Source organism: Grus americana, chromosome 1, assembly GCF_028858705.1.
Source record: "Grus americana isolate bGruAme1 chromosome 1, bGruAme1.mat, whole genome shotgun sequence".
NCBI classification, from domain to species: Eukaryota; Metazoa; Chordata; class Aves; order Gruiformes; family Gruidae; genus Grus; species Grus americana.
Window position 1 is genome coordinate 185333831 of NC_072852.1, and position 27745 is coordinate 185361575.

Below are 27745 nucleotides of genomic sequence, written 5' to 3' on the forward strand. Positions count from 1 at the left end.
TACATATCCACACTGTAGCCAGCTACAGGTGAGAGACATACCAGTTTTGTTCTGTCAAGTCACTAAAATATTTCATTTCAGTGTTTTATGTTTTCTCAGCATTCCTCTAAAGTACCCATTACTTAAGTTACACTGAAGGTGAAAAAACGGTGAGAGAAGAAATGGCTTAGTACTTTCTCTCCAAGCTCATACTTCTGATATCGTGGAGCCTATTAAATATCCCAATGCATGACAATCCTTCTGTGACCTGCATGCTCAGACAGCTTACAGTGTCAGAGGTAGGACAGCTCTTGGAGGACAGCAGGAGGACTAAAAGGAAGGAGATCAGAAGCAAGACAGGATACCGAATAGAGTGGTACAAGCGTCCTGCACATATCCCATGTGAAAATACAGTCTGCTAAATTTTGAACTTCTTCAGATTTCTCAGTTTGTTACTCAATGCCCCAGGGTTCAAACATGATGTCAAATGGTGGGGACATTTTAAACACTTGTTTTTACAAAGTACTATAGCTGCTCCTAATGTGTTTAACTAAGAATTCAAGAGAACAATCATTCAGGGCCAACCTGAATGAAATGAAATTTAAAAGGTACAAAAGAACAAGTTAATTAAGCCTTGGGTTGAATTTTTTGTTTGCCATTCAAGGAAACGTTAGGTTCTGCAAGGACATTAGGTTCTCCAAGGACTTACTAAAAGTAAACTGTCTACGTACAACATCTGCAGTAACGCGCACGATAGACGTTAAGGGAGTAAAACATAAATTCCCACAAATTCTCCTAAATAAAAAAAATACAGACAATCTGAGTCACAGCTCTTTTGTTCTTTTTGGGTATGCTTCATACTTTCACTAAGATAATTTGGGAGAATTAACTTTAATAATTACAGTCATTTGAAGCTAAATACGGTAAAGCATTTAAAACATTACTATGTTATTTGGAGCATTTTGGAATTTCAGCTAGAGTTCAATACCTCTAAAAAAAAGAAGTTTGCTTATGTATTACAAACCAAAATTATAGAAGTGTGGTTCAGGAAAAAAAATAGGGCATTTGCTTTGGATTTTGGTTTTCTGCCATATTTTATTTATATAATTCTGCAACAGCATCGCTGATCCAAAGCAATGCATTAGCCTTCCACATGAGATAAAGAACACATATGAATCAATTACATTCTTCCACTTAGCGTTAAATTTATGAGAGCAGTTGGTAATATAAAAAGCCTCTCTACTCCACCCCTTTTGATGTTAATGGTTTCCTTCTGTGCTAAGTGACTGATGTATATTCTGTCTGTGTTTAAGAATAGATTTTTGCGTCACTTGTGAACACATCCAAGAGCAGCTTTGGCAACTCTTCAAGTGGGCTGGGAAAAGACATTGGTGTGCAATTCCGCTGTGTTTGTTCTTGACTGGGAGAAAAGTAACCTTTGGGCGACCTCCCGACCCTGATGTCTGGAATTCCAAACTCTGGACAGATGCAATAGCCAATCTCGTGAAGTGGTGTGCCTTTATTTTTAGTTACTGCAAAGTTTCCCTTTCCTTGCTGCTGTTTTTATTTTAGCCAGCATTTTCCTCTTAAAAGTCCTTAAACCAAACAGGGCTGTGATTTCACTTTGCTGGTATGGGAAGTTGTTCCTTGTGGTCTTGCAGACAGAGAGGAGAGTTAGGGGAAGGACTACACTCCAATTTCAGAGTGGGACAGTACAAACAAATCAGTTTAACCCTCTTGATTCTTCTCTCTACACTCACTCTCAGTTTCATTCTCTTCTGCCCTCAATGCTCACATCTTGAGCAAGCAAGTTCGTGAACTCTTCTTAGCTGTCAGCTTCAGAAAAGGCTGATTCTTAGCTTGGTAGGGTAACCCCTCTGTACACTCTCCACCTTGCCTCCTGTCCCACAAGCACCTTTTCTATTAGAGTCACTCAATGACCCCAAGTGATGCAAACGTATCAATCCTGACCTTGTAACTATTAGGCACAGATACAGACTTATCATATTGTTCATTAGGTTCAAGTGAAAAAAGTCTGTGCAAGAATTCATGGTTTGGGGCTCAAACTTTCATGCCTTCAGAGGTGGGAAATATATGCAAGGAGATTACTGGTCTTCCAATTAAATGCGAGTGGTGTCTTTCAGATGATTTAGGAGACTTGATTGTACTACAGATTTCAGCAAACTGAGAACAGTAAATAGAGCTAGAAGTTTTGTCCTTTTAGAAAAGGAAAGCCTTTACTATAGAAGGTGCACACCTTTCTATATAAGCATACCTTTCCTTTTCTATATAGAAAAGTCTTATATAATATCCAAAAAAGAAGAGAATTTAATAACATCAACTAGTTTCTTTAAGAAAATATATTCTTCCTCCTGAACACATACATCAGAATATTATGGTGACTAGAGGTTTCAAACATTACTACTAGTAGGTTGCAGGTCCTTCCATACACAGGTCCCCGCTTGTGTTTCAGGCCAGATTACAAACTGTTAAAAAAAAAAAAAAGGCTTCTTTTAAAGGATGTTTGCCATCTTCTACATGTACTGAGCGAGGTGGATCTGTGTCAGCTTCTGCGTCACAGACTCCCTCACTCCTTTGCTATCGGAGAGCTTTGACACAGAGCTCCAGCAGCACGTGGGACAGGGAAAACCATTTCCCTCTCTCCCTACACCACTTTTGACTGAGAAAGATAAAAGCAGAGGTAAAGGATGCTGGCAGACCATAGCTTACTCTGTCTGTCCAGTTGTAGCCTTTCAACGGAGCAAAGTGCTTGTAAAAAAAAAAAAAAATGAAGTGTGCAGTTAACATATGCAAATCTGTTCTCCATGTGCATTTTCCTCCTATAATCCCATATAAAACCATGTGTAAAGTTATCAAAATTACTTTTAGTCCATATTTGGTCTCTTTCCATAAAAGCAATAGGTGCAGAAAGAAAAAGAAAAGTGAAATAGGCAGGCATGAAACTTTATAGGAAATAGGGTACGCCCTGAAGTACTCGTGGGGAGGACAGGGCAGAGGCACTGCTGCTTTGAAAAGATGAATGCAATTCCCATCTTATTAGGAAATGACTTGAGATTTCTGAAGAGGCTTTTCAAAGTTTATCAGCTTAGTCTGAACAAAAAGAGTCAAAACAGGCTGCGCTCACCAAGACCCATGGCCACTGTGAGGAACACAATCATCTACTCTTTCTTCCAAGAAGATATACAGGTGGCTTAAAAGCAGATAAATCTCTGACTTGTCCTATTAAGTTAAATCCCCAAGGAGTTTAGTTTTAGTAAAATTTTATTTAAAAGGACAAAAAGGAATGGTGATTTTTCATTTTATTTCACTGAAGGGCTGTATTGAATCCAGACGGATGTCATCTGGGAAATAAAGCACACAAGCTTATTTGAAGAGCCACAATATTGTCATCTCATCCTTTCCAATAAGGTTATCATCCATTTAAAATCGTTCTTTTTATAACTTAGATACATTCATCTCCAAAGACCTTTACCGAAACAAAAAATTGTGAAAAATGTTTAGCTTTTGGTATTGTCTAATTAATGGATTATATTATTTATGAAATATCAGCTGTCAAGTGGACTTTTTTATTTAATAAATGCAACTTCTTATTTCTATAAATATTGTTAATACTTCTTGGTCTTTTTGCAAGTACATGTAAACAAACCTCTAAAGCATCACATACATCACTTACATTACTTATTTTTCTTGAAGATCTCTCTGATGCACCTTTAGCACAAGTAGCTAACCCTTGGAGCCTTGCCCAAAATACAGATGTGCCACTAATCTACTTGTCTGAACATGTGAATGCTGCGAATTCTGAGCTCACAACTGCCAGTAACCACAGTACACCTGAAGGCAGGCATCTTGACTATATGTCAAAGCTCCTTCTGTAGCCAGTGGAGAGAAGCACCTCCAGACAGCAATTCACCATGCTCTACCTTAGCTGGGATGAACTGCTCTTGCAGATCACCTTTATCCTCCCAACAAATAGAGAAGGTACTTGGAAGGTACCTGCTACCATCAATAATAATGGATTTCATTTAATATACAGCAATATCCACCTCATTTCACAGGTGCACAAAGAAAGCACACGATTTTTCCATGGCTCCATTGCAGGAAGAGTTGGGAATAAAACCTAATCTCTGTGTGGAAAAGTTAAACTACTTGAGAATCCCTCTTTTGATTCAGTGGGAACTAGAAATGCAGAGATCCTAACTCATGAGCCCTAACGTAAGGAAGGATTGCAGTGGCTGTGAAGACTACAACAGCAGCATTTGTCTGACCTGTGCTTTGCTGCCTCATTTAAAAAACAATCCCAAATAAATTACTAATGTAGTCCATGGATACGAACATGCAATACACAAGAGAATCCTTTTTCAACGTTTTTTCTGTGCAAGAAGCTTACTTGAGTTCCTCAAGAAGTCTTAAATTACTTTTGAATGGCGTCCTAAGTATACAATTACATTTTGCAACCAAGTTTGTAGTTTAATGAAACATATTTTCACACTAAATAAGTAAGGTCTATCTTAATGTTAACACTATGTAAAAAGATAATGCAAAGCATTCAGAATATTGTAATTCTGTATTATTTTCCAGCAGTGTAAAATAGGCTTATTTTCAAACAGGATTTGTTCACCTGTAGCACTTGCTAAGAAAGTCAAGACTGAAACTGGCAATATTTAAGCTTTGCCAGAGAAAAACATGAGGTTACAGCTCAGCTGAAGTCATCTGGAAAGGGGCACTGAGCTACCATAGTCTCTTCACAGAACAAACTTTATTTCAGAGTTTAATTCATACTGTCACTGAAAAATACATTCCATGAGGACAGGCAAAATCAGTCACATAGTTAGCTACCTAAAGCTTCACAGATGAACCTTTGATAAAACCTCACTGCTGACACCAAATGCTACTGTGACTTGGTTAAAAACAAAACTAGCAGGACAATTATTTTCACATTAGGAATTTCAGAGACTTAGAAAGCAAAGAATATTGTTGGGCTTTATATTAAAAAGCATGAGACATTCTAAACATTCTTAGACATGAGATAGACTGCCAGTTTACAGCTTCCCGCATTGACTTCGCCAAAAAAGGCCAAGGATTGTTTAGAACCGAACAAATGTGTTATGTGCATCTCAAAATAGCCCAAATGGTACTTCTATAGCTGTTCAAGACAACCGCACAGGCAATCACCACAAGCAGGTAACTTCAGAATCATATTTTTTTCCAGCTGGCATTCAAAAGTGTCCAAGGCAAAGCTAAAGAAGGCATAGGCAGTTCTACTAAAGGTGGAAGAATTGTGTTTCTCACAAAGCATCATGCTTATCTTCAGTGTTTGAGACCAGAAAGTGGGGCCTCAACACTTAAATGTTTCTGGTACAACAGTATCGCAGAGCCACGAGTCATGGAATGACTGAAAACTACATGATACCTCAACTCAATGTGGAAAGCTTCTTCTAGATTGGAGTCTCTCACCTACTGAAAAATGGGCAGAAGAAATTCAGAACAACAAAAGGAAAACCAACCAACAATAATAGACCAGATTAAATGCCCATGCCAAACCACTATGACTGGTAGGTAACATAATAAACTATTATTAATGTAAAAAAATGAGCAGCAGCAGTACTGTATCAACAGTTGTCTCTTCCCACTCCTCAGCAAACAAGTTTTGAATTGGAAATGTTCCAATCAGTTCACTGATAGTAATGGAAAGTATGTGGAAAGTATGCAATACTTGACTTCTTTAAAAAAAGGATTAGAGTCAAACCAAGACTGAAGTCATCAGTGGTTCTAAATTTACATTGCTGATACACTACCTGTCAAGGCTTACATAGTCTTCTTTCTAGTCTCAGTACTTCAAATGTTACAGAGTGAAAAATATCAGGATTCACAAAACAAATCAAAAATAGTGGCATGAAGCAAATACAAGCAACATTTTATTTTGTGACTCAGAAAATGTCTCTTCATATACTATTTGAAAAGTAAAAAGGGGACAAGATTGGAGCAGAATTTAAGTTCATAGCATAAATCAGCTTACTTCGTACTTTGCACTTTGCAAACTGTGCTGGTTTTGGCTGGGTTAGAGTTAATTTTCTTCGTAGTAGCTAGTATGGGGCTATGTTTTGGATTTGTGCTGGAAACTGTTGATAATACAGAGATATTTTTGTTATTGCTGAGCAGCGCTTACACAGAGCCAAGGCAATTTTTGCTCCTCACACTACCCCACTAGCGAGTAGGCTGGTGGTGCACAAGAAATTGGGAGGGGATGCAGCCGGGGCAGCTGACCCCAACTGACCAAAGGGATATCCCATACCATAGGATGTCATGCTCAGCATTATAAAGCTGGGGAAGAAGAAGGAAGAGGGGGACGTTCGGAGTGATGGCATTTGTCTTCCCAAGTAACCATTACATGTGATGGAGCCCTGCCTTCCTGGAGATGGCTGAACACCTGCCTGCCCATGGGAAGTGGTGAATTAATTCTGTGGTTTGCTTTGCTTGCGTGCGCGGCTTTTGTTTTACCTATTAAACTGTCTTTATCTCAACCCATGAGTTTTCTCACTTTTACCCTTCTGATTCTCTCCCCGCACCCCACTGGGAGGGAGGGAGTGAGTGGCTGCATGGTGCTTAGTTGCTGGCTGGGGTTAAACCACGACACAAACATATGATGCTTGCCTGAGATTTCTGAACAACTCACTATCTCCCTTTCTCCCATGAAGGCCAATGTCCCTAAATCAGTAAGAGGAATAAGATAAGCAGAAGAACTCAGCTTCAAGAATGCAAAAGGACGCTGTCTAGCTAAAAAGTGCAAAAGGAAAATCTCCACACAAGAACTGAAGCTGAAGGCAACTCCCAAGCTTAAAGTATAGTAAAAAAAACCCCAAACATTCAGAAGGGGGTAGGCTTGTCCAGGCTATTTCAATCTATAGAGGTAGACTCCTTGGTGATCCTACCCTTATGATAATACTTTGCTCATCACTAAACATTTAGCTGTATTTTAATTTTTTTTACCTCCTCCTCATGTAGAACCACTTGACCTTTGAGTGGATTTCCCAGCGGTGCCACAGTCACAAAAGGTTGCCAGACATTTCCAACTGTTCTTGGGAAGAGGTCATAAAGATCCACAAAGTACCCACTCTTACTAGAAACATTCATGAAATACAAGGAAACAGGATTGCACGCAGTAACGTAAAGAACATTTTCGGCTTCATCTTCTGAAATAAAAAAATACAATTAACGAAAGGCGACTGACATTGTGCATTGCTCTTCTGCAAATATATATGTCATAAATTCATCAGATGATATAGCAAAACATACAGCAAAATTGCCACTGTTGACACAGGAAGATAAAGAGAGAAATAGTCTCTTGATACTAACTAACTAAACGTTAACAGGCAGAGTCTTGCCACAACACTATTAACTCTTTAAACCAGTAGCCCAAGGCACATTTGTGTAGATATGACTGCAGCGCCTGCCAGCTGCTAGTATATACAAAATCTGTCCAGAGGTTTTTGTTTGTTTATAAACTTGGTTCTCCCTCCTCCTCTATCTCATCCTCCCTTTCAACTAATACATGCAATAATTAAGCACAGGATGAATGCAAACTTCCTATGGAACTTTTCACATATAGCACCTTCCTGACTGATTTTGGACAATCCTTAAAATTAATCCAAAGCCATGTAATTTCTGTTTCGCTATCATAAAAGTACAATAAAATGGATTTGAAGCTATGGCTACAAGCAGAAAAGGCAGCATTCAGTACTGATCATTAGTGCTTTGTTTATAACACACAATAAATTTAGACATGTTTAATGATGAACCCTAAAAACATTTATGAATATTCACTTTAGGACATAAGTACTATAGGAAACCAGGGCAGGCTTGATCCACTGAGAAAGAATTTTAATTGCTATAAGCGCAGGAAAAAAAAAGCCTAACACTCTGCAAGTTACGAGATTTGTATTAAAACTGAATTAACCTAGAGAGAGACGAAAAGTCAGAGAATTGTTTTTCTGAAGCAATACAGTGTTGAACATAAAAACTAGATAGACTTGCAATTTTGTGGTTGTGTTCTACTTTAATTACATATCCTTCTCTTAGTTTGAGAAGGATGCATATCCTTACAAAGACCAAAATATCTCAGTGAAATTATGCTGCCATTTCAGTGGCTGATTATTTTTGTATTTCATCTATTGGTAAAAAAATAAAGAGCAAAAAGATAAGTTATTATTCCAATACTCCATTCCTATACTCCATATCCTCCATTCCCATATTCCAATTCTTAGAGTATTATTCCCATACTCCATTGCAAACATAGGCAGAAATACACACTATTGTAAATGCACTGAAGTGTTATTCCACTTAGAATCCCTCATATTGCCCTCTTATATTCTGCCACTGGCTATTGACGAGCACTTAAGAAGTCAACAGCCTAGTTGTTCTTCATATCTAGGATATTTCATGTATTTATAATATTTGGGATCATTACAAAAGCTACTAGCTTTTCTTACCACACCTTTTGTTACTGTGACATCGCAAACTAAGTTGACTTCACCCAAAGGCAGTGTCCAAAAAGCGAGTTCTTCTGTAAAACTGAGGGACCTGGCTTCATGTCGTTCCAGTGGAAATCCTTGAATATTTAAGTACACAGGGCCCTAAAAGAAATGATAACAATGAGGGCTTGCTAAAATATTTCACTCACCATTCTTTATGGAAACTAGAAGTCTTCTTTAAGACAATACTATTAACAATTGAAACAGACCAATTAATAAATAAAAGGGAAGAGGAAATGCTTTTCTGCAAGCTCTCTGAATGTCCATACTGCCATTTTCTTTACAGTGTAGAAACCATTGTGCCTTTCCTCTTTAGTCTTTGTTCGGTTTGAAACTTTTATTGCTCAGTGGCATGAAGGAGGTATCATGTACTGATAAAATACAGTCCATACAAGGCAAAAATCAGAATATTTTGTTTCAGAGAAGTTCCATGGCAATTTCTTATTATGTAAAGTTTAAATCTCACCCTACATCACATTAGCAGTTCAGGTTTTTCCTTAATCACTGGAGTAATAATCACACAAGTTAAGCCAAGAACTCAAACCTGAAAAGGACTCAGAAGCTTTGGCTGCAGGTGAAATTGTACCAAAGGTTCAGATTCAAACTTGGCAGTGCCAAAGACCCATAATAATTCAGCTGCATGGAAAATAGAAACAGAAAACAGCTGTCTTTTCACTTTCTGATCTTATGAAAAATTGAGATCTGGGGCCTGAAACCAGCCACCTCCAAGCATCCAAAACAGCTACAAAGTTCCTTCAAATACGGTATTTTCAATATGCTTATAAAAAAACCTCTTTTCAAGAACTTCTGACCAAACTTACTGATTTTTAAAGCACATCTCACATTTTGAGGGCTAGGTATACAAAAATATTTATTACTCTAGTCAGTATTAAAAAACCTAAGAACAGGTAACAAGGACCGCACTTTGTATATACTCTTTTACCTGAAGAAATTAATCACATTTTAGATTTTTTTTGCATCCCAATACATAAAAACAGTGTTATATGAATTAAAATAAAAGTAAAAAGACAAACCTTTACATCTATTTTTTGAGTTTCTGTTGGACACAGCAGTTTCTGTTGTGCATTCCCTGGCTGATCGACCTTCCAGTGGCCCATAAATTTATGATCTGGTAATGGCAGTCTGTCAAAGAATGTAGGAACAAACAAATTTTTACATTCATTAACCAGCAACTAATATGGAATAAATCATTTAAACAACTGCATTTTTCCAACGAGACATATCTGAAGGTTCTCTTGTAAAGAATGCTTCCTCGCTAAAATACTTCATTTCTTTTACGTTTTAAGTCACAAAAATGTTAGTCTTCTATTACAGTCACAATCCAAAAAGCATCAAAAATGAAGCAGCAATTCACATAATATGGCCTCAAAAAGAAAACTCTTCCAGTTTGAATTATTTGAGATATGTAATAAAATATATCCAAATCATCTCTGCTTTGCTTTATTCAGATCAAGCAGGGTGTGATAGTGCCACTTAAGGAACTCCCGTCGGTGGCACTCTCATCTACAAAACCAGCAGAATAAGCACAATAAACACTGTGGCAAGCTAACCATGCAATAAAAGTTCAGTGAAATATTTCCATATATTTTGCTGCTCATATGAACAAATGCAAAGGAATACAGATGTGAGTGTTTCTCATTGCATTCTGGCCAGTACAGTCTACAGAAAGGACAGGGAGACCTTTGAAAGCCTCAGTAGCTTGCCTTGGTCTACTTTCTTCATCTCTGTACCTTTTACTGAGGGAAGAAAAACACGGGCAACAGCAAAGCTCACTTGTACGACAAAGTAAGTTGACAGCAAAATAGGGACAACACAATTTGTATTTCTTTCCTCTGAAGTGATTTGAAACCACTGAAAGCAGTTTGACTTTGTTAATTGGCATGAATACCTTCAAGCTAATGAACTCATCACTTTTGGTTTCTTTGGGATCAGTTGATCCTAATGAGATCTCCTATCAAAACTATATTCTGTGTTACATGCCATCGCACATTATTGTACAGCTACAGGACTTGGTAAGAGAACAGAAGACTTTCCTTCTCCCAGTTTCTGTAAATATCTCCAGTCTATTTTAAGGAAGTTCTCTTAGAGTGTTTGTTAAAAGTCTGTGTGTGTTCTCTTCTGACTTATCTGCTGATGCTGATTCCTACTGTCACAATTATTTCCCCTCTCCCCACCAACCAACCTGGCCCCTTTAGATATTAAGAGGCTTGTTTCATTTCTTCTTGATATTCTTTTCAGAATAAGAAGGGATCCCAAATCAAAAAACCCCAGTTGGACCATGTATGAATCATGGGGAATTTTGATTTCACTTTTTTTTTCCACTGAGAACATAAAGGAAAATTCAGGGAATGAACACTAATATCCTCTAATCTTTGCAACTTAAGCAGGAAAGCTACATTAACATTTATTACCGGTATATTGACACCAAATCTCAAGCAACCTGGAGAAGCCAGTATTCACAGGCAGACAGTCACTCAGCCTCCATCCCCATTCTGCGTCTGGACCATCTGCCAAGGCAGTCAGATAGCCAAAGACGATTTTTGCAAACAGAAAATTATTTGGATGCTATAGATTGTTGTGCTCATAGATAAATATCCAGCTGCCAGTAATATGCCATTGGGGCATGTCATGAGGAAAGTGCATCTCATTAATTCCCCCTCTTAGTCAAAGAACCAGTAGAGTCTTCATTGCCTGTTTGTTGCCTAGTTAAGAATATCAACAGATACCAATGTTTGAAGAGTGATTTATTTTGCATTCTTCTTCACTTCAGTTTGCATTTTTCCATTCTTTACACCTAGCTAGTCTAGCCAGATTCTTCCCAGATTAAGAAGAGAAATTAAACCAGACTCAAAAAAACCCCAAAAAAACCAAAACCAAGTACAATACATCATAGATTACAACATTCAACACCATTAGGAAAAACATTCAGGATGCACTATTTCAACATATACACAATTCTTAGATAAATTTATTCATGCAGTCAGAAAATGGGCTTACGGTCAAGTCACTAAACTGTCAGTTTATCCATGAACTGGAATTTTACTTCAGGCTTCCATTTGGCTTTCAAAATGATTTGTTGGCAAAACATTGGTTGTGTCTTGAGCCAAAACTGTCTTATGTGCAAAAAGAAACTGGAGACTTTTTTTTTTTTGCTATGATGACTCCAAGTAGCATAATCTCTGATATGCCTATAATCAGCAATAATTGTTTCCCATTAGCTCAATGGAACATCAACCTCCACCAGTATTTGGACTTCAGTTTTAATTCCTTACACATTACTCCCATGGACAACATCCTAGAAATCAATGGGTTCACTAATAATCATGAATACTTATTAAATTTTAAAACAAAACACATGTTAATAACTAGCTCTAACCAAATGCTCTGCTTTATATAGCAACAGAATTACAGATTGCATTCCCAAAGAAACAAAACATTTCCACTCTGGTTCAGCTTTCTGGAGATTTGCTTTGCTAATAGTTTCTCTCTTCCCTCAGGAAAACTGATTTCTCCTTTCTCCAAGATTCTTGAGGCTTTGTTCTCTTCCCTGTTTCTGAATGATTTAGTTTCTCTGGGGCAGCAGACCAACTCATCATGAACAGCAAAGAGGGGGGAAAGGTAGATCAGAATTTAAGAATAAAACAGAAAGCAGAATTCATAATACAGAGTTCTTTGTCAAGAGTGATAAGATTAATCTTATTCTTCCAGGGCCTGACAATTCTTTTTTACTCCATCTCACTGCTCTCTCATATAAAACTAGTCTAACAAAGACTAAGCTGGTGGCATTAAAAGTCTTATAACCAATCTGCCTCTGAATGATTTTCAGGAGAGAGTGAGGGTGCAGAAGGACTGGAACAACATGCTCACACTGAAAACGTGTGTGCATCTTAACAGTGTTACTCTAGTGAAAATATATGATATGCAGTGAAGAGGGGAAATTATTTTCTTTTCCCAGGACCTATAAGTAACAAGCAAGTTTTGAAAATAACTTGAAGTGACGGTACTAGTAAAAACTGTCACAAGGTGCTCCTGCCACACTGCTGTATTTCAAGTTAATTAACCAAATACTTTTTACATAAAAGGCAGACAGAATACTATGGAAATGCCACCACCGGCAAAAATCTGCAAAGCAAAGAGATCTGATCGGTGTAAAAAGTGCAGCGGCTGGGTAAGAATGGTACTGAAATTTCACTGCTCTCTCCAGCTGGAGTTTACAGAGTGACCTTCGATTTTCACTTTCCTCAAAAGCTGGAAAGGGTTTCTAGAACAGAAAAACTACACGGCAGACTGCAGTAATCTTGTAAGAAAGCCAGGACTTAAAAGCCAAGTTCTAAGGAATTATTCCTTGTCAGTTCTTTGATTATGGATCTATCAAAGCCTGTTGCTTAAGGAAAAATTAGAAATATTTTACAATGTTTATTTACTCTTAATTATACGTCCTGGTTTTCTATAAGATCACCGCTGTCCATGCAGTGGTAATATAAGCAGGTATTTTGTTTAGAAAAGGTGATTGCACAGGACCTACAGTTGGTGGGGCAATTCTACAAAAAATTACTATGTAGCCTGATTTTCTTCACGCGCAGCAGTCTAAGAGGAGACAATCTGTCAAAAGATAATTCTCTAGTGGCTTCTGCTGCTGGAAAACTTTTTGAAGTGACACCTACAGAACACAATTTCTCTTCACTTGTATCTTTTTGATTTTAGAAAATAAATTCATTTTAGGCTAATTAAAAAAACCCCAAACAACAAAACCACCAAATCACCGTGTTTAAAAAGTCAATAGAACCTGCTTTATAAAATTATTCATTTAGCTTTCTGAGAACATACTGAAAAATGGCTACAAATCTTGAAGACCAGAGTTCCACTGAATGGAAATTCTCTACAGCCAGCTATCGTACCAGTACAGCTGCAGACATGAACTATGACAGGCAACAAAGCTGCTTAATACATGGTCTTGTGCTGGCACAGAATGTATTATTCAAGGACTCTAGTAACAGCCTGTGCTCTGTCTAGTTGAGGAGACTTCCATCCCACCTAACTTTTTCGGACTTCAGTAAGATACAGTTTGAAACCAGGAAAATTCCTTACCAACCAGATCTCTGAACTTTATTTAAACACTTTTTGATTAAAAATATAAGCAGTAGACATACAGAACAGTCTTACGTTAGGCCTCCCGTTCCCTGACAGTCAAGTGCAGACCCCCCCTCTGCTTCCCCCGCAAGGCACAGGATGGACAAGCGACACATTTGGTATGAGAGGTGTCCAACAATTAACTACAGATTACCTGGGGGAAAAAAACCCCAAACAACAGTCTCGAGAAAATTAAAGCTGTTAAAATTCACATATTTACATTGCATATAAAAAGATTCAGTTCATATAAAATGAATATTCAAGTTACAGCAAGCACCTGAAGTGGATAGTGACAGGACGAAAAATACGGAATGGCATTTTAATCAGGGATAAATGCCAGAATTAGAGCTGAATGCTGTTTTACCTAGGAATTGCCAATGGTCTGAACTGTGTAACAAAATGGCAGATAGACGTGAGTTCAGACAAATGTGACGTAACAAATGTCAATGGAAAAAACAATGCATAATTGTACATAAAGAAAGAAAATGAGTTAGTACAGTGAGTAATCCATTTTGTCCACTATGTCTTGGCAAAATATTATAGGCAAGCCATCTGCTTTACACACAATACCGATAAAAATTATAAACTATTAAATGGGTGATACCAGGAGATACAAACAATATCACGATGTTATAAGCTGACAATACTGAACATGTCAGTGCCTGGAAGAATAGTCATCCTATTTGGAAAAGAACCCTGAAGGAAAAAAAAAGCCAAAGTAAAGCATTACTTTACAGGTCTAATATATGATACCAATTTTGGAAATAAATGAATTAGCATCTACAAATTAATTTCTCTCTTGAGAAATTAACTACTGCAAGAATTATTTTCTAAATGGTCATTAGACACCACCTAAACTTTCCTTCCAAGATAAGCTATATTAATTCCAGAGCCCAAGCTAAAATTCCCATAAGGTTCACTGGTACTGTCTGTTAAATTTCCTCTCTAATTTCATCTGGATACAACCCTCAAAGTTCCTTCTACTGTAGTGTGTTGCCCGTGTCTCTCAATGTTTTTGTTGCTGTATTTACAGCAGTTATGTTACAACAGCAATTTAAATAGTTCTGATTTATTCAAGTTTTCTTTTAGATTAAGTAATAGGTGACAGACTTCTCTAAAACTTACTAAAATAAAATAAAGATTCACAAATTGTTTGATCCAAGACATGCCAGAGAGTACCTTTATAAAGGAGTCAGGATTTCAATATAATGATTTTTCTGTCCTGGAATCTCCTGGAAATGCTTCTGAATCACAAAACTTCTTAATTGCACGTGATTTGTGTTCTTATCAATAGCAACGATTTTGCTGCAGGTATGACTAACATCCTCAGGCAGAATAGGTTTGGACTATTTTCCTCGTTTTCATGTTACTTAATAGAACCACTGAGCAATTTATTATGCTAACTAGTAAGTCTTGGAAGTCTTGCAAATTAAGACTGGAGCACAGAAGTGAACCTCTGCAGGGGTATGCTGTTGGCACTAGGACACTGTAGAAATCACACCTAGTAAACCTTCAGATTGCCAACTTGTCAGAGACTACAAGCAGCTAGGAAAATAAGCTTAAAATTGAAAGTAATCTTGAGAAGTCAGGGAACCAATCTGAAAAAATACAATACAGTAAGAAAAGCGTAAGCATGAAGGAAGTTGATTACATAAAGTGAAGATGGGGTAAGTGCTATGCAGGGTTCTGCAGAAAGGATCTGGAGGTTCATGTCTAGAAAACTACGCATGAGTTAAACCTTGCAAGAAGTCCAAACGTACTGGGGTTCTTAAAAGGGACTGCTACATGAAATACATCTCTATTCTACTCTACTCAGTGTCAGCAGAAACAAATCTGCCCAGGTTCACACACAATGCTTACAGATGGTCATAAATGAAGTGGAGAGGGAGAGCATAAAAGAAAAATAAAAACCAGAGGCCTTAAAAAAGGAAGGAGATTGAGAGAACTGGATGTGTTTAGTCTAGAGCTGACTTTCTAATGGCAAGGCTATTTAGAAACAGGACTGACTGTTTTGGGGAGGTTATAGAACTCCACCTCTGAAGGTTTTCAGGCATGAATCATGACAAAAATCAGATAAGAAGGTTTCAGATTAAATTGCATCTTTTCTGAAGGAAGTGGGATGGACTAGATTAGCACCATTATCCTACTCTCAAATTCCTGAAAAACAATATAGAGGAGGTCAGTACTCTAGTTCTAAACACGTAGCAGCTTTGGGAAGTACCTTTTCTGCAGTGGCCCAAACACTATATCCAATTACCTCCATGTGTCAGTCACAGGAGCTTGCAATATGGGCTGGAACAGATTTGGAGAGATTATCTAGATGTTCTTTCGCTCCAAGGTAGAATCAACTATGCCTAAACCATTCCTGAAAGATGTGTTCGTAATTCAAGGTGACCAACTTGTGGCTTACAAGCTCCAAAGGGTTAAATCTCATGACCAATGGCAAGGCTGTCATGGAATGGAGCAGTAGGATAACCTGAAGTGCCAGCTGTGGTGGAAGCAAGTGAGATACTGAGACCAAGACTGCTGAATCATCAGAGCCAGGTGGTTAGCCTAGTCCCAATCTTGCATGGTGAAATCTAAGAAAAAGTTGCTTTTATCAAGTGCATGTCTACTGCTCCTGTAGTTTCTCCTCCTCTTGGCCTACAGTGTACAGAGTATGCACCCACAGCTGTCAGTCAAGAGAAGTTGTTATAAGCATCTTGTGGGGGTCTTGTAAGTCTGGCATCCTTGGTGTAACCTGTCCTATAAAACCTCAGTGAGGGATTCAAAATGATCAGGTGACTATCTCTAATTCAAAATGATCAGATCTTTCTTTTATCTTCTCACTTCTAGACTGAAGAGTGCCCAATTACAGCAGTCTTTGTCTTGTGTTTCCTAAACCTCTGATCTTCTCATTACTAAAGAGTCCTCTCCAATCAAGCCATGTAAACCCCTATCTAACACCGCTAAAAATTATATAAAGTGCAAATTTCTCAAAAACTATGACAAACGTGTGTACTGTCAATTTGACAGACACTGTAGTTGCTCAAGTATTGGTTCCCTAGGCATGTAATTCTTCTGTCATCAAAATTAAAAGGTACACCACAGTCATTACACTGCCAATCTTCTTTTAATAGTCACATGTAGGATATTAGATATGATAACAGTGGTACTCCAGGAGGAGAAACCTACACAGGGACACCTAATATCAAGGTATCATGTCATAAGAATCGGTCCCTCCATAGCAAATATAAAAGTAGCATATCCCATGAAAACTGAGTTTTCCATTTATCCATAAAGCTTTATTCATGAAAGGGAAATATTTGTTTCTCCATATATAAATTATGTATTAGAGTTCAAGCCAGAGAAAGTTTTCTAATTGCTTTTCAATATGATCTCCTTAAGCCTGTTATCTGTGAATTGTAGAAGAATGAGTTAAACCTGTTTCATAATTTAGTTTAGTCTTCAAACAAAAAAAAGCTATTTTGGTTCTAACCTCTGAAAAAGTATATGGTGTAATGTGGCAAGTGTTAACATAATTAATAATAGTTATACACAGACACACACAAAAATGGTTCTTAGAGCTTAGATGCATTGCCCTGTTCTGCAGAAGTGTTTTTGTAGAGCCTTTTGTGAGTATCAAAGACAAAATCACACTAGCACTAAAGACGACTTATTTTTTTGCTATTGATTTAGGTGATAAATAACAGGACAGAAATGTGTTGCAATTAAATTAAAAACACAGGAGAAGAAACAAGTATTTCCCTTTATTAATATATAACTGTTTACCATACAGACTATCAATATGTACATGTACATGAAAGATTAAATATTAGTAATAGGCAAATACTCTATCATAAAGCAATTTATATTGTTGTAACTTATTTGGAGAAATATAAATTTGAACCAAAGCAGGACTGACTTCAAGTATTCCAGGTTGGTTTTAAATCAGTTAGCAGCAAGATAACACACTATAAAAAAAAGTGATCATGAGAGACCTGTCTTCTTAATATATATCTTATGTTACTCTTACTCCTTGGCCAGCTGTACATTGGTCGGTTTTGCTCCAATAGGTATCCCATATTTGTGCAATGTGCTGATTAAAATTTCACGCATTTCATTGTTGTAGGAGTCAAAGTCAAATACATTTCGAACAACATTTGCCAGTCCTTCAGTTGGAAATTTCTGTGAAGAAACAAAGATGACAAAATTTCTTTTACTGCATATCTGTTAAGTTACAGTGTACAATTAAATACTTCTTAAACGAATAGTTATAACAGTAACTTTGCTCAACTGAGACAAGTGCTTAAGTCATCTTTGTTTTAGTTTCCAGAATAAAGCAGGTACATTGCTTCAAGCCAGAACGAAGTTACTGACCCTAAACCTGAATTAAACAAACAAACAGGAGACAATTATTTAAATAATCAACATCATTCATGTTTTAAAGAATTGTTTTCATTATACACAAAACAAGATGGTGTAATCATTGGAACGTATAATAATGTGTTTTTTAAATTTGGAACTACTTTCTGCTAACCATGAAGATCTGACGCAAATACATACATTCTCATATTCAACTATACAATTCATTTAAGAACTCTGATTCTTACCATTGAATATAGAAAAGCAAAAGATACACTGCTTACTTGCTAAAAATTACTTTATGTCATGACAGATTTTAGTAAAAAGAGAAATTCACTTAAGATGCGCAAATATTTGTTTTCTTAGTGAAAAATACTACCTGAAATGTACTGTGTACATAAAGAAAAAAACCCAGATTTTAGATTTGCCATGAAACTCCAATAGCAAACATGTACCTGTCCCCATTTAAATTAAGGCAGATTCCAGTAAACATGTACCTTAATGTATGCAGTTGTAATGTCAGGCTCCAATAAGCTAATTTTTTAAAGATGCATTTAGGTAATTTAAACAGAATACGTATTGTGCAAAATTTGGATTTTATTTGCCATTGATAAAACCAGCTGGTTAAGTCGAACATGTTAACACATCTAAGTCACTGAGCCTTTTCACAGATACTCTTTAATAAAACATCTGAAAAAAAATCACCTTACTCTTCTAAGATATAAATAGAGTAAATAAGGTATTTTTTTAAAAAATCACCAAATTACTATATATCCTAGAATTTTACCACCTAACTGCTTTATTTTACCTTTTTTGGCAAGAGACAGGAATGAGAATATTTTTATTTTAAACTTCCCACGTTTTCTTTATATGCCTTTTGTTCAAATATTAGATCTTTGAGATGAGGACATGGATCGCCCTATCTCAGAATGACACATTGACAGTGATGAAGACAAACATGTGAAGATGTATTTTAAGGAGTTGAAGTCTTATCTGTTTTTTCCCCATTAGTGAGCAAGGCTGGTACAAATAACTTCAAATCCAGACTTAATAGAAGTGTCAGAAATGTATAAAACCATTAAAAATAACGATATCTGAGTCCTGACATAAAAGCTAAACCAGAAGAAAATGTAAGATTTTCACAAATGTTTTGTCCTGTACTCTTAATCAAATATCAGCCTCAGTCAGGAGTTTAATATTTTCCCAACTTAATAAATATCTAATCTCTGAAATAAAATATCCGTGACACAATCAATACTAAAATTAGCTAGTTACTGTGGTAGAATGGAATACCGCTGCTAGAAATAGGCTTGTACAAACCTTTTCTTAATCTGTGGTGTACAAGCCACAGAATATTTCAGTACTAGTGTCGGTATAAAAGCACGCTAAACTATGTCCTGCTTTTAAACCTGTCCATGATGAACCTATTAGAACTCCTGCATTATTACAGATTAGCAAAATACAAGTTCTTATGGGATAATACAACGTTGCCCTACAGCCTGTGCCACGCTGGTTACAATGCCCATTCCTTACTGAATGAAACAGGTTACCAAAAATAAAATTTCTCCCAACAGCTATTCTAACCAAAGACCGTATAAACACATGTAACAGAAATGCAAAAAGTTTGTGATAATGTTCAGTAGTGAATGGACTAACTTCTATATCGTAAATTGCACCTTGGAGTCAAAGTAAACCACATATTGTACCTGCCCTGAACTAGATACTGCAGAAACCTTGGTCAAGTGCTTCAAATATTATCTGGTTTTCACCAGTAGTCTCCAAGTATGTCCACAGTTTTCTGAATCACTGTGTAACTTCTGACATTGATACCCGTCTCCAATTAATTGCCTCAATAGTTCCATGTGTCTTGTAACAGTAGGATATCATAAAAAAAAAAAGTATTTCCTCAGGTATAACTGATGGCTGCTGTCAATAAAACCTGTTCTGACCACAAGCTCCTTGTCAAAAGGGCCTCTACTTCAGTTATTAAAAAAAAAAATCACAACTTTCTTGTTTCAATCAGAACAAATCCAACCACTTTTTAATAACTGCCTGGACAACTGCTTACTGAAGAAAGGCAACGACAGTTCACTTGAAGAACAAAAAAAAAAGTTTGAATGTTTGAGTTGAACATTTTAAAAAATCATTTGATTTCTATTGATTTTTAAAACCAGATTACTGGAGAAAATATTGATCTCTCATCAGTCTGTCTGGTTCTCATTCATTGATTCTTTCCCTTACAAGTAACACTTCTGTGTGTTCCTTAGAGTATTTTCACAGATTAGATTCCTGGCTATTCCTTAAAATAGTAAGTAACATAGGTTTTGCTTTTAACAATTTTAGATTTTTATATATATTTTTATATATATATACACACACTTTACCTGAGACAGAGTTGTGACAGAATTTGGCTTGGTGAAAAATCCCTGTTTTTACAGATCTAACTTTCCATGAGTACATGTATTGCTATAGTCTGCTTAAAAGCTATCAGTAAAATAGTAGTTTCCTAGTACAAATACAGAATCTTAATTAAATATGCTATACACATTGAGGTCTACTGTACTTCTACCACTACCCTGAAAACAAAGTGACAAATTATCTGGTATCCAGTCTGTAAAGAGTCCAGATTTTTGTTCTAGACTTCTAACTTGTGTTCTCACTACTACTCACTTCCACAGGTATTCCGGTGCCTTCAGACGTCCGCACATTTCCCCTCCTGCCCCCAGGACACCAACAGATCTCTCCCTACCTGCTCATTCCTCCGTGCCTTTGGCTTCCCCCTGCATCCCCAACGCCTTTTCACCAAACGCTGCCAGCTCTTGCTCTGTCTCCTCAGTTGTCCTGTCAACAGGGCAAGCGCTATGGCTCATCCTGAGCGACAAGCATACTAATCGATTAACCAGTGCCCATGTCTTTAGTGGGCATCATCTACTGCCAAGCAAAACAGCTGAATTCTCCCCCTGCCTTTTCATTCACAGGCACACTAATTTCAATCTGTTCCTCTCTGTCACATAGCTGCTGATTTTGATTAAACCAGCAGAAACCTAATTATCTTTGAAAACTGGTAACCAAGATTCACTGTGGTTGGCCAAAAGGGTAAAAAGTTATTATTGATGTATGTTCGGCAGCAAAGTGAGAAAGGGATACAAACTGTGATTTGTAAGCCTAGTTTCCTTTTGAGATTAGGCTGACAGAAAAAAGTACTATCTTAGCACAAAAGCTTACTGACCAGGCCTAAAAGCCTGATGATTAGCAGACTTCAGGGCCAGAAGGTACCTTAGACATTTACTGCTTGAAAACTGTTATATTAGTGCCTACTATTAGAAAACAATCTCAGATGCAAGCAGGAAAGGAGGCCTATCAGAAAAATCTCAGCTTTCCCAAACTCAATAGAGTTGGTAAAAAAAGCTATTTTCATTTTATCTGAACTAATGCGGCTTGTCTGAATAACATCTATCAGGGACATGGGATGAATCTGGACTCTGCAAAACAAAATACAAAAGGTCTCATGAAAACTAGCGTATTAGATTAGCTATGTATCAGCAGAGCAGCAGTCATAGCATACACTGGTAGTTAGAGGCAGCATATGGTAACCCAACGGAGCAGGAACAGAGCTTCTCAGCTTGCCCATAAACCACTATTAGCATCAATACTTCTGACATTTGACACAGTCTGAAAACTGCAGGCGAGGGAGACAAAAAGGCTGTATTCAGGTCATCTGCAATCTAGAGCTGCAAGACTCAAATTCCCTATACAATCTGTGGGGAAAAATACGTGCAGAAACCATGTTAGGCAGCCACAGTAGACAACTTTCCCCCTATGCCTGCAGTTTTAGGTCTTCAAACCAGTTTGGTATCTTGAGCTTCACCAAAAACCCCTTTCCTTCAGAAAAAGTTAGTATAGAGGCAACCTAGCTGTGAATGCAATGTCTAAGCCATGGATTCCCTGCTTGCATAATCTTTATGGGAAGATGCTCTTGTAACTAAGTACACTGTAGACACAATCCTATACATTGAACACCACAATTAATCAGAGCACAGAGATTAGCCTAGTAACATGTTGATGTTACAGTAATCAGAGTATTTTCTTAACTGATTAGCCCCGACGCTCAGATGCTCTCTCAGATAACAGTAATCAACAGCAATTTTTTCTCCAAAACAACCAACTCTTTTTTTGCAGAAGCAAAAAATTCCAAAATGATGTGAAAGAAATCAACACAATAGTACAAAGAGAGTGGGGCTGTGGAACTGCTGTAAGGGAAATTGTTTAACAACATGACTAACTTCCCTCCTTCCTTCCTAAGGACCAGCAATTTTATTGACTCATTTCCCTCCTTCCTCTTTTTTCTCTACCTGAAGACCTAAAAGCTTCTTTCTTTGGAATAGCCATTATGTTTATATTCATTGTTTACATTTGGCTACTCCCAGCCTTTTTATTATTCAGATTGAAAAACAAGTTACAGTAAACAAAAAGTTGCATCCTTTCAAAGAGACTGGGATCTTGAAAACAAATGTTACAGAAGAAATCAAAGCTGCATGTTGGAGATTTATTTGGATATTTACACTTGACTTTGAAAGAGGTGAAAACTTGGCAGACAGGAAACTTCCCCACTGATCTGTGCCCAGTGTCCAGGTTGAAGTAACCATACTAATCTGGTTATGTGAAGGAGACAGAAGGAGAGAGTAAGTGCCCTTAAGACAATTAGCAATGCAGCTCTTCCAATCTTCAATTAGATGCTGTTCACACTCAAAAATAAAAAGAATTAAGTCCATCACTAGTTGTTGGCAGAAGACAGTGCAAACTTCAGCTTACTTGGAGACAGAATATGAAGGAAGGAGGTTAGGATGGAAGGTAGGAACAGCCAGAGTATGAAGATGGGAAGGAGTTCATTTAACAAAACCCCTAAACCACCAGCTTTTCAGCAGCACAACTGTTACTCAAGTTTATAATTTTTCCACTTTAATTCCAAATATAACTCTGTGTTTAAAGACATCAATGATATTATCAACATAGTACATTTTCCTATCAGTTTGGTAAGCAAACACCTATCAAGTAATATTGGATCCTAATAAAAAACTCTACTTACATGTTTATTTCAATGGATGCCTCAGCTTTCAGGTCTGAATTTTTTTAACCCTTTGTACAAAGTTGTAATTATTTTTTCTTTATAGTATTGATATCAGAGTAGCACCAGTTTACTTTGTCTCAAGACTCTGTTGCACCCTAGAAACTGCAGAGCACAAAAACCTATCCTCCCCAGAAATCAAGATGAACTGCAGATTTTTAAAAGGAGTAATACTAAGCTGTGGTATCTAAATATCTGTGTGTATGGGTGAATATATGTGAATATGTTAATGAAAAGAAACACAAAACCATCCTGCAACCCTGTTATACTATGCAGTGTTAAACACAGGAACAGCAGGCCAAAGAATTTATGAGAAATTATATTCTAATTTTAATAATTACATTAATATTTCTTTTTCCAACCTAGTGTTCAATAATTCAAGAAATACTCTATAAAATAATAAATTGCCTACTTTATGATTATAAACAGAACAAAATAAAAGCATTGCTATTTCAAATAGCATTAAGATACTTTATATTTCAAATACTTCAGGGAAAAAAGTATCCTTTAATTTATAAGCATAGAAGCCAAAGTCTAATGTAACCTTTAAAAAATAATCATCATTAAATCAGAATTCATGATTTTGCAGTTAAAATGTGTATAGGAAGCAATCATGGTTCCTAAGTACCTATTTGCTAAGTTATTATCCATCTAACCTTTCCTCAGAAAAATTCCATCTGTGATGCATTACTGTTATGCAGCAGGGTCATTTTCTCCTGGGAAATTATTAAAACCAAAAATTCTATAGCAGCATAAAGTTGCATTATTCTGGAAGTATTGTTTGCTGAATGTGGAATTTTTATAATGTAGGCTAGTATAAAAATTGCTTACTGTATTCACAGAATGAATGCGATATTTTCTCACATAGTAGAAAAACAAACTCTCGGGTACTTTCTGTATCTATAAATAAACATACAGAAAAAATATCTGTACATCTGGAACAAACTGGAACACAGGAAGTTCCACCTGAATATGAGAAAAAACTTCTTTACTGTGAGGGTGACCGAGCACTGCCACAGGCTGCCCAGAGAGGCTGTGCAGTCTCCTTCTCTGGAGATATTCAAAACCTGCCTGGATGCGATCCTGTGCAACCTGCCCTAGGTGATCCTGCTCTAGGAGAGGGGTTGCACTAGATGATCTCTACAGGTCCCTTCCAACCCCTACCAATCTGTGATTCTGTGATCTGTGCTCCTTACCCTCAAAATATCTGAACATCTTAATATGATGACTCTTTCAAAATGCAAAACTTTTCACCAAAAAAAAAAAAAAAAGCACGAACAATAACTGCATCTTTTTCTAACACCTTCAAGCATAAAAAAACTTAGCAGTGATGAACTCAAGTTTTCAGTGAAATCTGTTGTACTGTACCTGTAAATGTTTTACAATATTCACAACTTCTCTAGTTGAATAAGGATAGTTAATAATTCCTTGGTCGGCCAAGCTCCTCAGTTCTCCAAAAGCAGCTACCAGTTTCTGAAGAACTGGCCCTGGAACATCAGGACCGTATTGTCTAAGCATAGCCAGTTCAGACTGTGGTTTGGGATTATCAACAGCATGGCAACTAAAAATGTCCCCTAAAAGAAAAAAAGATACAGTTAAGTAATTTATAAAGAGATAACATCACAACAGCCCATTTAAGTTTCATATAGCATCTTATAAAGGAAAAGTAATGGCTCAAGGGGATGCTGAGTACCTGCTTGTTAAAACAAAACAAGACAAAAACTACTTTGAAAAATGCAAAGGATGAACTTTCTATGAAGAACATCAAGGTTCATGGAAACACAGTACTCCAGGTGCAGCCTCACCAGTGCTGAATACAGGGGGACGATCACTTCCCTCGTCCTGCTGGCCACACTATTTCTGATACAAGCCAGGATGCTGGTGGCCGCCTTGGCCACCTGGGCACACTGCTGGCTCATACTCATCCAACTGTCGACCAACACCCCCAAGTCCTTCTCTGCCCGGGTAGCTCTCCAGACACTCTTCCCCCCATGGGGTGGTTGTTACTCAAGTGCAGGACCCAGCAATAAGCCCTGTTGAACCTCATACAGTTGGCTCAGCCCATTGACCCAGCCTGTCCAGGTCCCTCTGTAGAGCCTTCCTACCCTCAAGCAGATCAACACTCCCACACAACTTGGTGTCATCTGCAAACATACTGAGGGTACACTCGATCCCCTCGTCCAGATCATTGATAGAGATATTAAACAGAACTGGCCCCAGTCCTGAGCCCTGAGGAACCCCACTTGTGACCGGCCACCAACTGGATTTAACTCCATTCACCACAACATTTTGGGCCTGGCCACCCAGACAGTTTTTTACCCAATGAAGTGTACACCCATCCAAGCCATGAGCTGCCAGTTTCTCCAGCAGAATGTTGTGGGAAACAGTGTCAAAGGCTTTACTAAAGTCCAGGCTGACAACATCCACAGCTTTTCCCTCATCCACTAAGCAGGTCACATTGTCATAGAAGGAGATCAGGTTCGTCAAGCAGGACCTGCCTTTCATAAACCCATGCTGACTGGGCCTGATTGCCTGGTTGTCCTGTACATGCTGCATGATGGCACTCAAGATGATCTGCTCCATAACCTTCCCTGACACTGAGGTCAGGCTGACAGGCCTGTAGTTCCACAGATCTTCCTTCCAGTCCTTCTTGTGGACGGGCATCACATTTGTTGACCTCTAGTCAACTGGGACCTCCCTGGTTAACCAGGACCGCTGATAAATGATGGAAAGAGGCTTGGTGAGCCCTTGTGCCAGTTCCCTCAGTACCCTCAGATGGATTCCATCCAGCCCTGTAGACTCGTGTGTGTCTAAGTGGTGTAAGCAGGTAACTAACCATCTCCTCTTGAATTACAGGGGCTTCATTCTGCTCCCCATCTCTGTTTTACAGCTCAGAGGGCTGGGTATCCCCAGAACAATTGGTCTTTATATTAAAGACTGAGGCAAAGAAAGATTGAAGTATCTCAGCCTTTTCCTCATCCTTTGTCACTACATTTCCCCCCACATTCACAATAAAGGATGGAAATTCTCCTTAGCCCTCCTTTTGTTGTGAATGTATGTATTGGGTTTGCATGGCCAGGTTTCGGTAGTGGGGGGCAGGGGCTACAGGGGTGGCTTCTGTGAGAAGCTGCTAGAAGCTTCCCCTGTGTCTGACAGAGCCAATGCCAGCCAGCTCCAAGATGGACCCGCCGCAGGCCAAGGCCAAGCTCATCAGCAACGGTGGTAGCGCCTCTGGGATAACATATTTAAGAAATGGGAAAAAAATCTGCACAACAGCAACTGCAGATGGTGGAGTGAATATGTGAGAGGAACAACTCTGCAGACACCCAGGTCAGTGAAGGAGGAGGCGGGAGGGGGAGGAGGTGCTCCAGGCATTGGAGCAGATATTCCCCTGTAGCCCATGGAGAAGACCATGGTGAGGCAGGCTGTCTCCCTGCAGCCCATGGAGGTCCATGGTGGAGCAGATATCCACCTGCAGGAGGACCCCACATCAGAGCAAGTGGAAGCCCAAAGGAGGCTGTGACCCCATGGGAAGCCCATGCCAGTCCAGGTTTGCTGGCAGGAAGGTCCCACTTGGGGGGGACCCATGCTGGAGCAGTCTGTTCCTGAAGGTCTGCACCCTGTGGGAGGGACTCATGCTGGAGCAGTTTGCAAAGAACTGCAGCCCATGGAAGGACTCACGTTGGAGAAGGTGGTGGAGGACTGTCTCCTGTGGCAGGGACCCCACACTGTAGCAGGGGAGGAGTGTGAGGAGTCCTCCCCCTAAAGAGGAAGGGGTGGCAGAGACAACGTGTGATGAACTGACCACAACCCCCATTCCCCATCCCCCTGTGCTGCTCAGCAGGGGAGGAGAAAATCAGGAGTGAAGTTGTGTGTGGGAAGAAGGGAGGGGTGGGGGGAAGGTATTTTAAGATTTCATTTTATTTCTCATTATCCTACTCTGATTTGATTGGTGATAAATTAAATTAATTTACCCCAGTCAAGTCTGTTTTGCCCGTTACAGTAATTGCTGAGTGATCTCCCTGTCCTTATCTCGACCCACGAGCCTTTTGTTATATTTTCTCCCCCTTGTCCAGCTGAGGAGGGCAGTGACAGAGCAGCTTTGGGGGGCACCTGGCATCCAGCCCAGGTCAACCCACCACAGTATATTTATAGAAACTTTTTTTACTGTCTTTTACTGCAGTAGCCAGATTAAGCTCTAGTTGGGCTCTGCCCCTTCTATTTTTCTCCCTGCCTAAACTCATGATATCCTTGCAGCCCTCCCGAGTTGCCTTCCCCTTTTTCCAAAGGGGAACTCTCATTTTTTTGCCTGAGTTCCAGCCAGAGCTCTCTGTTCAGCTACGCCGGTCGTCTTCCCCACCAGCCTGTCTTTCGACACATGAGGACAGCCTGCTCCTGCGCCTCTTTCCTTGAAGAATGCCCAGCCTTCCTGGACTCCTTTGCCCTTCAGGACTGTCTCCCAAAGGACTCTGTCAACCAGACTCCTAAACAGGCCAACGTCTGCCCTCTGGAAGGCCATGGTAGCAGTTCTGCAGACCCCCTCCTTACCTCTCCAAGAAACAAAAACTCTATCATTTTGTGATCCGCTCTGCCCAAG

General features: G+C 38.5%; 1 protein-coding gene across 3 annotated transcripts in view; it reads right to left on the reverse strand.

The window, feature by feature from the left end:
* Positions 1 to 27745, reverse strand: part of VWA8 (von Willebrand factor A domain containing 8) — a 194232-nt gene that overhangs the window by 63381 nt on the left and 103106 nt on the right. For 2 of the 3 annotated variants that reach the window (XM_054814612.1, XM_054814630.1), the window contains exons 25-29: positions 24517 to 24722; positions 17695 to 17846; positions 9563 to 9671; positions 8492 to 8630; positions 6988 to 7190 (exon numbers count right to left, since the gene is read on the reverse strand). In XM_054814612.1, coding sequence (XP_054670587.1) covers positions 6988 to 7190; positions 8492 to 8630; positions 9563 to 9671; positions 17695 to 17846; positions 24517 to 24722 — 809 coding nt within the window. The remainder of the gene's footprint in view (positions 1 to 6987; positions 7191 to 8491; positions 8631 to 9562; positions 9672 to 17694; positions 17847 to 24516; positions 24723 to 27745) is intronic. The other variant, XM_054814621.1, reaches the window with a different exon arrangement.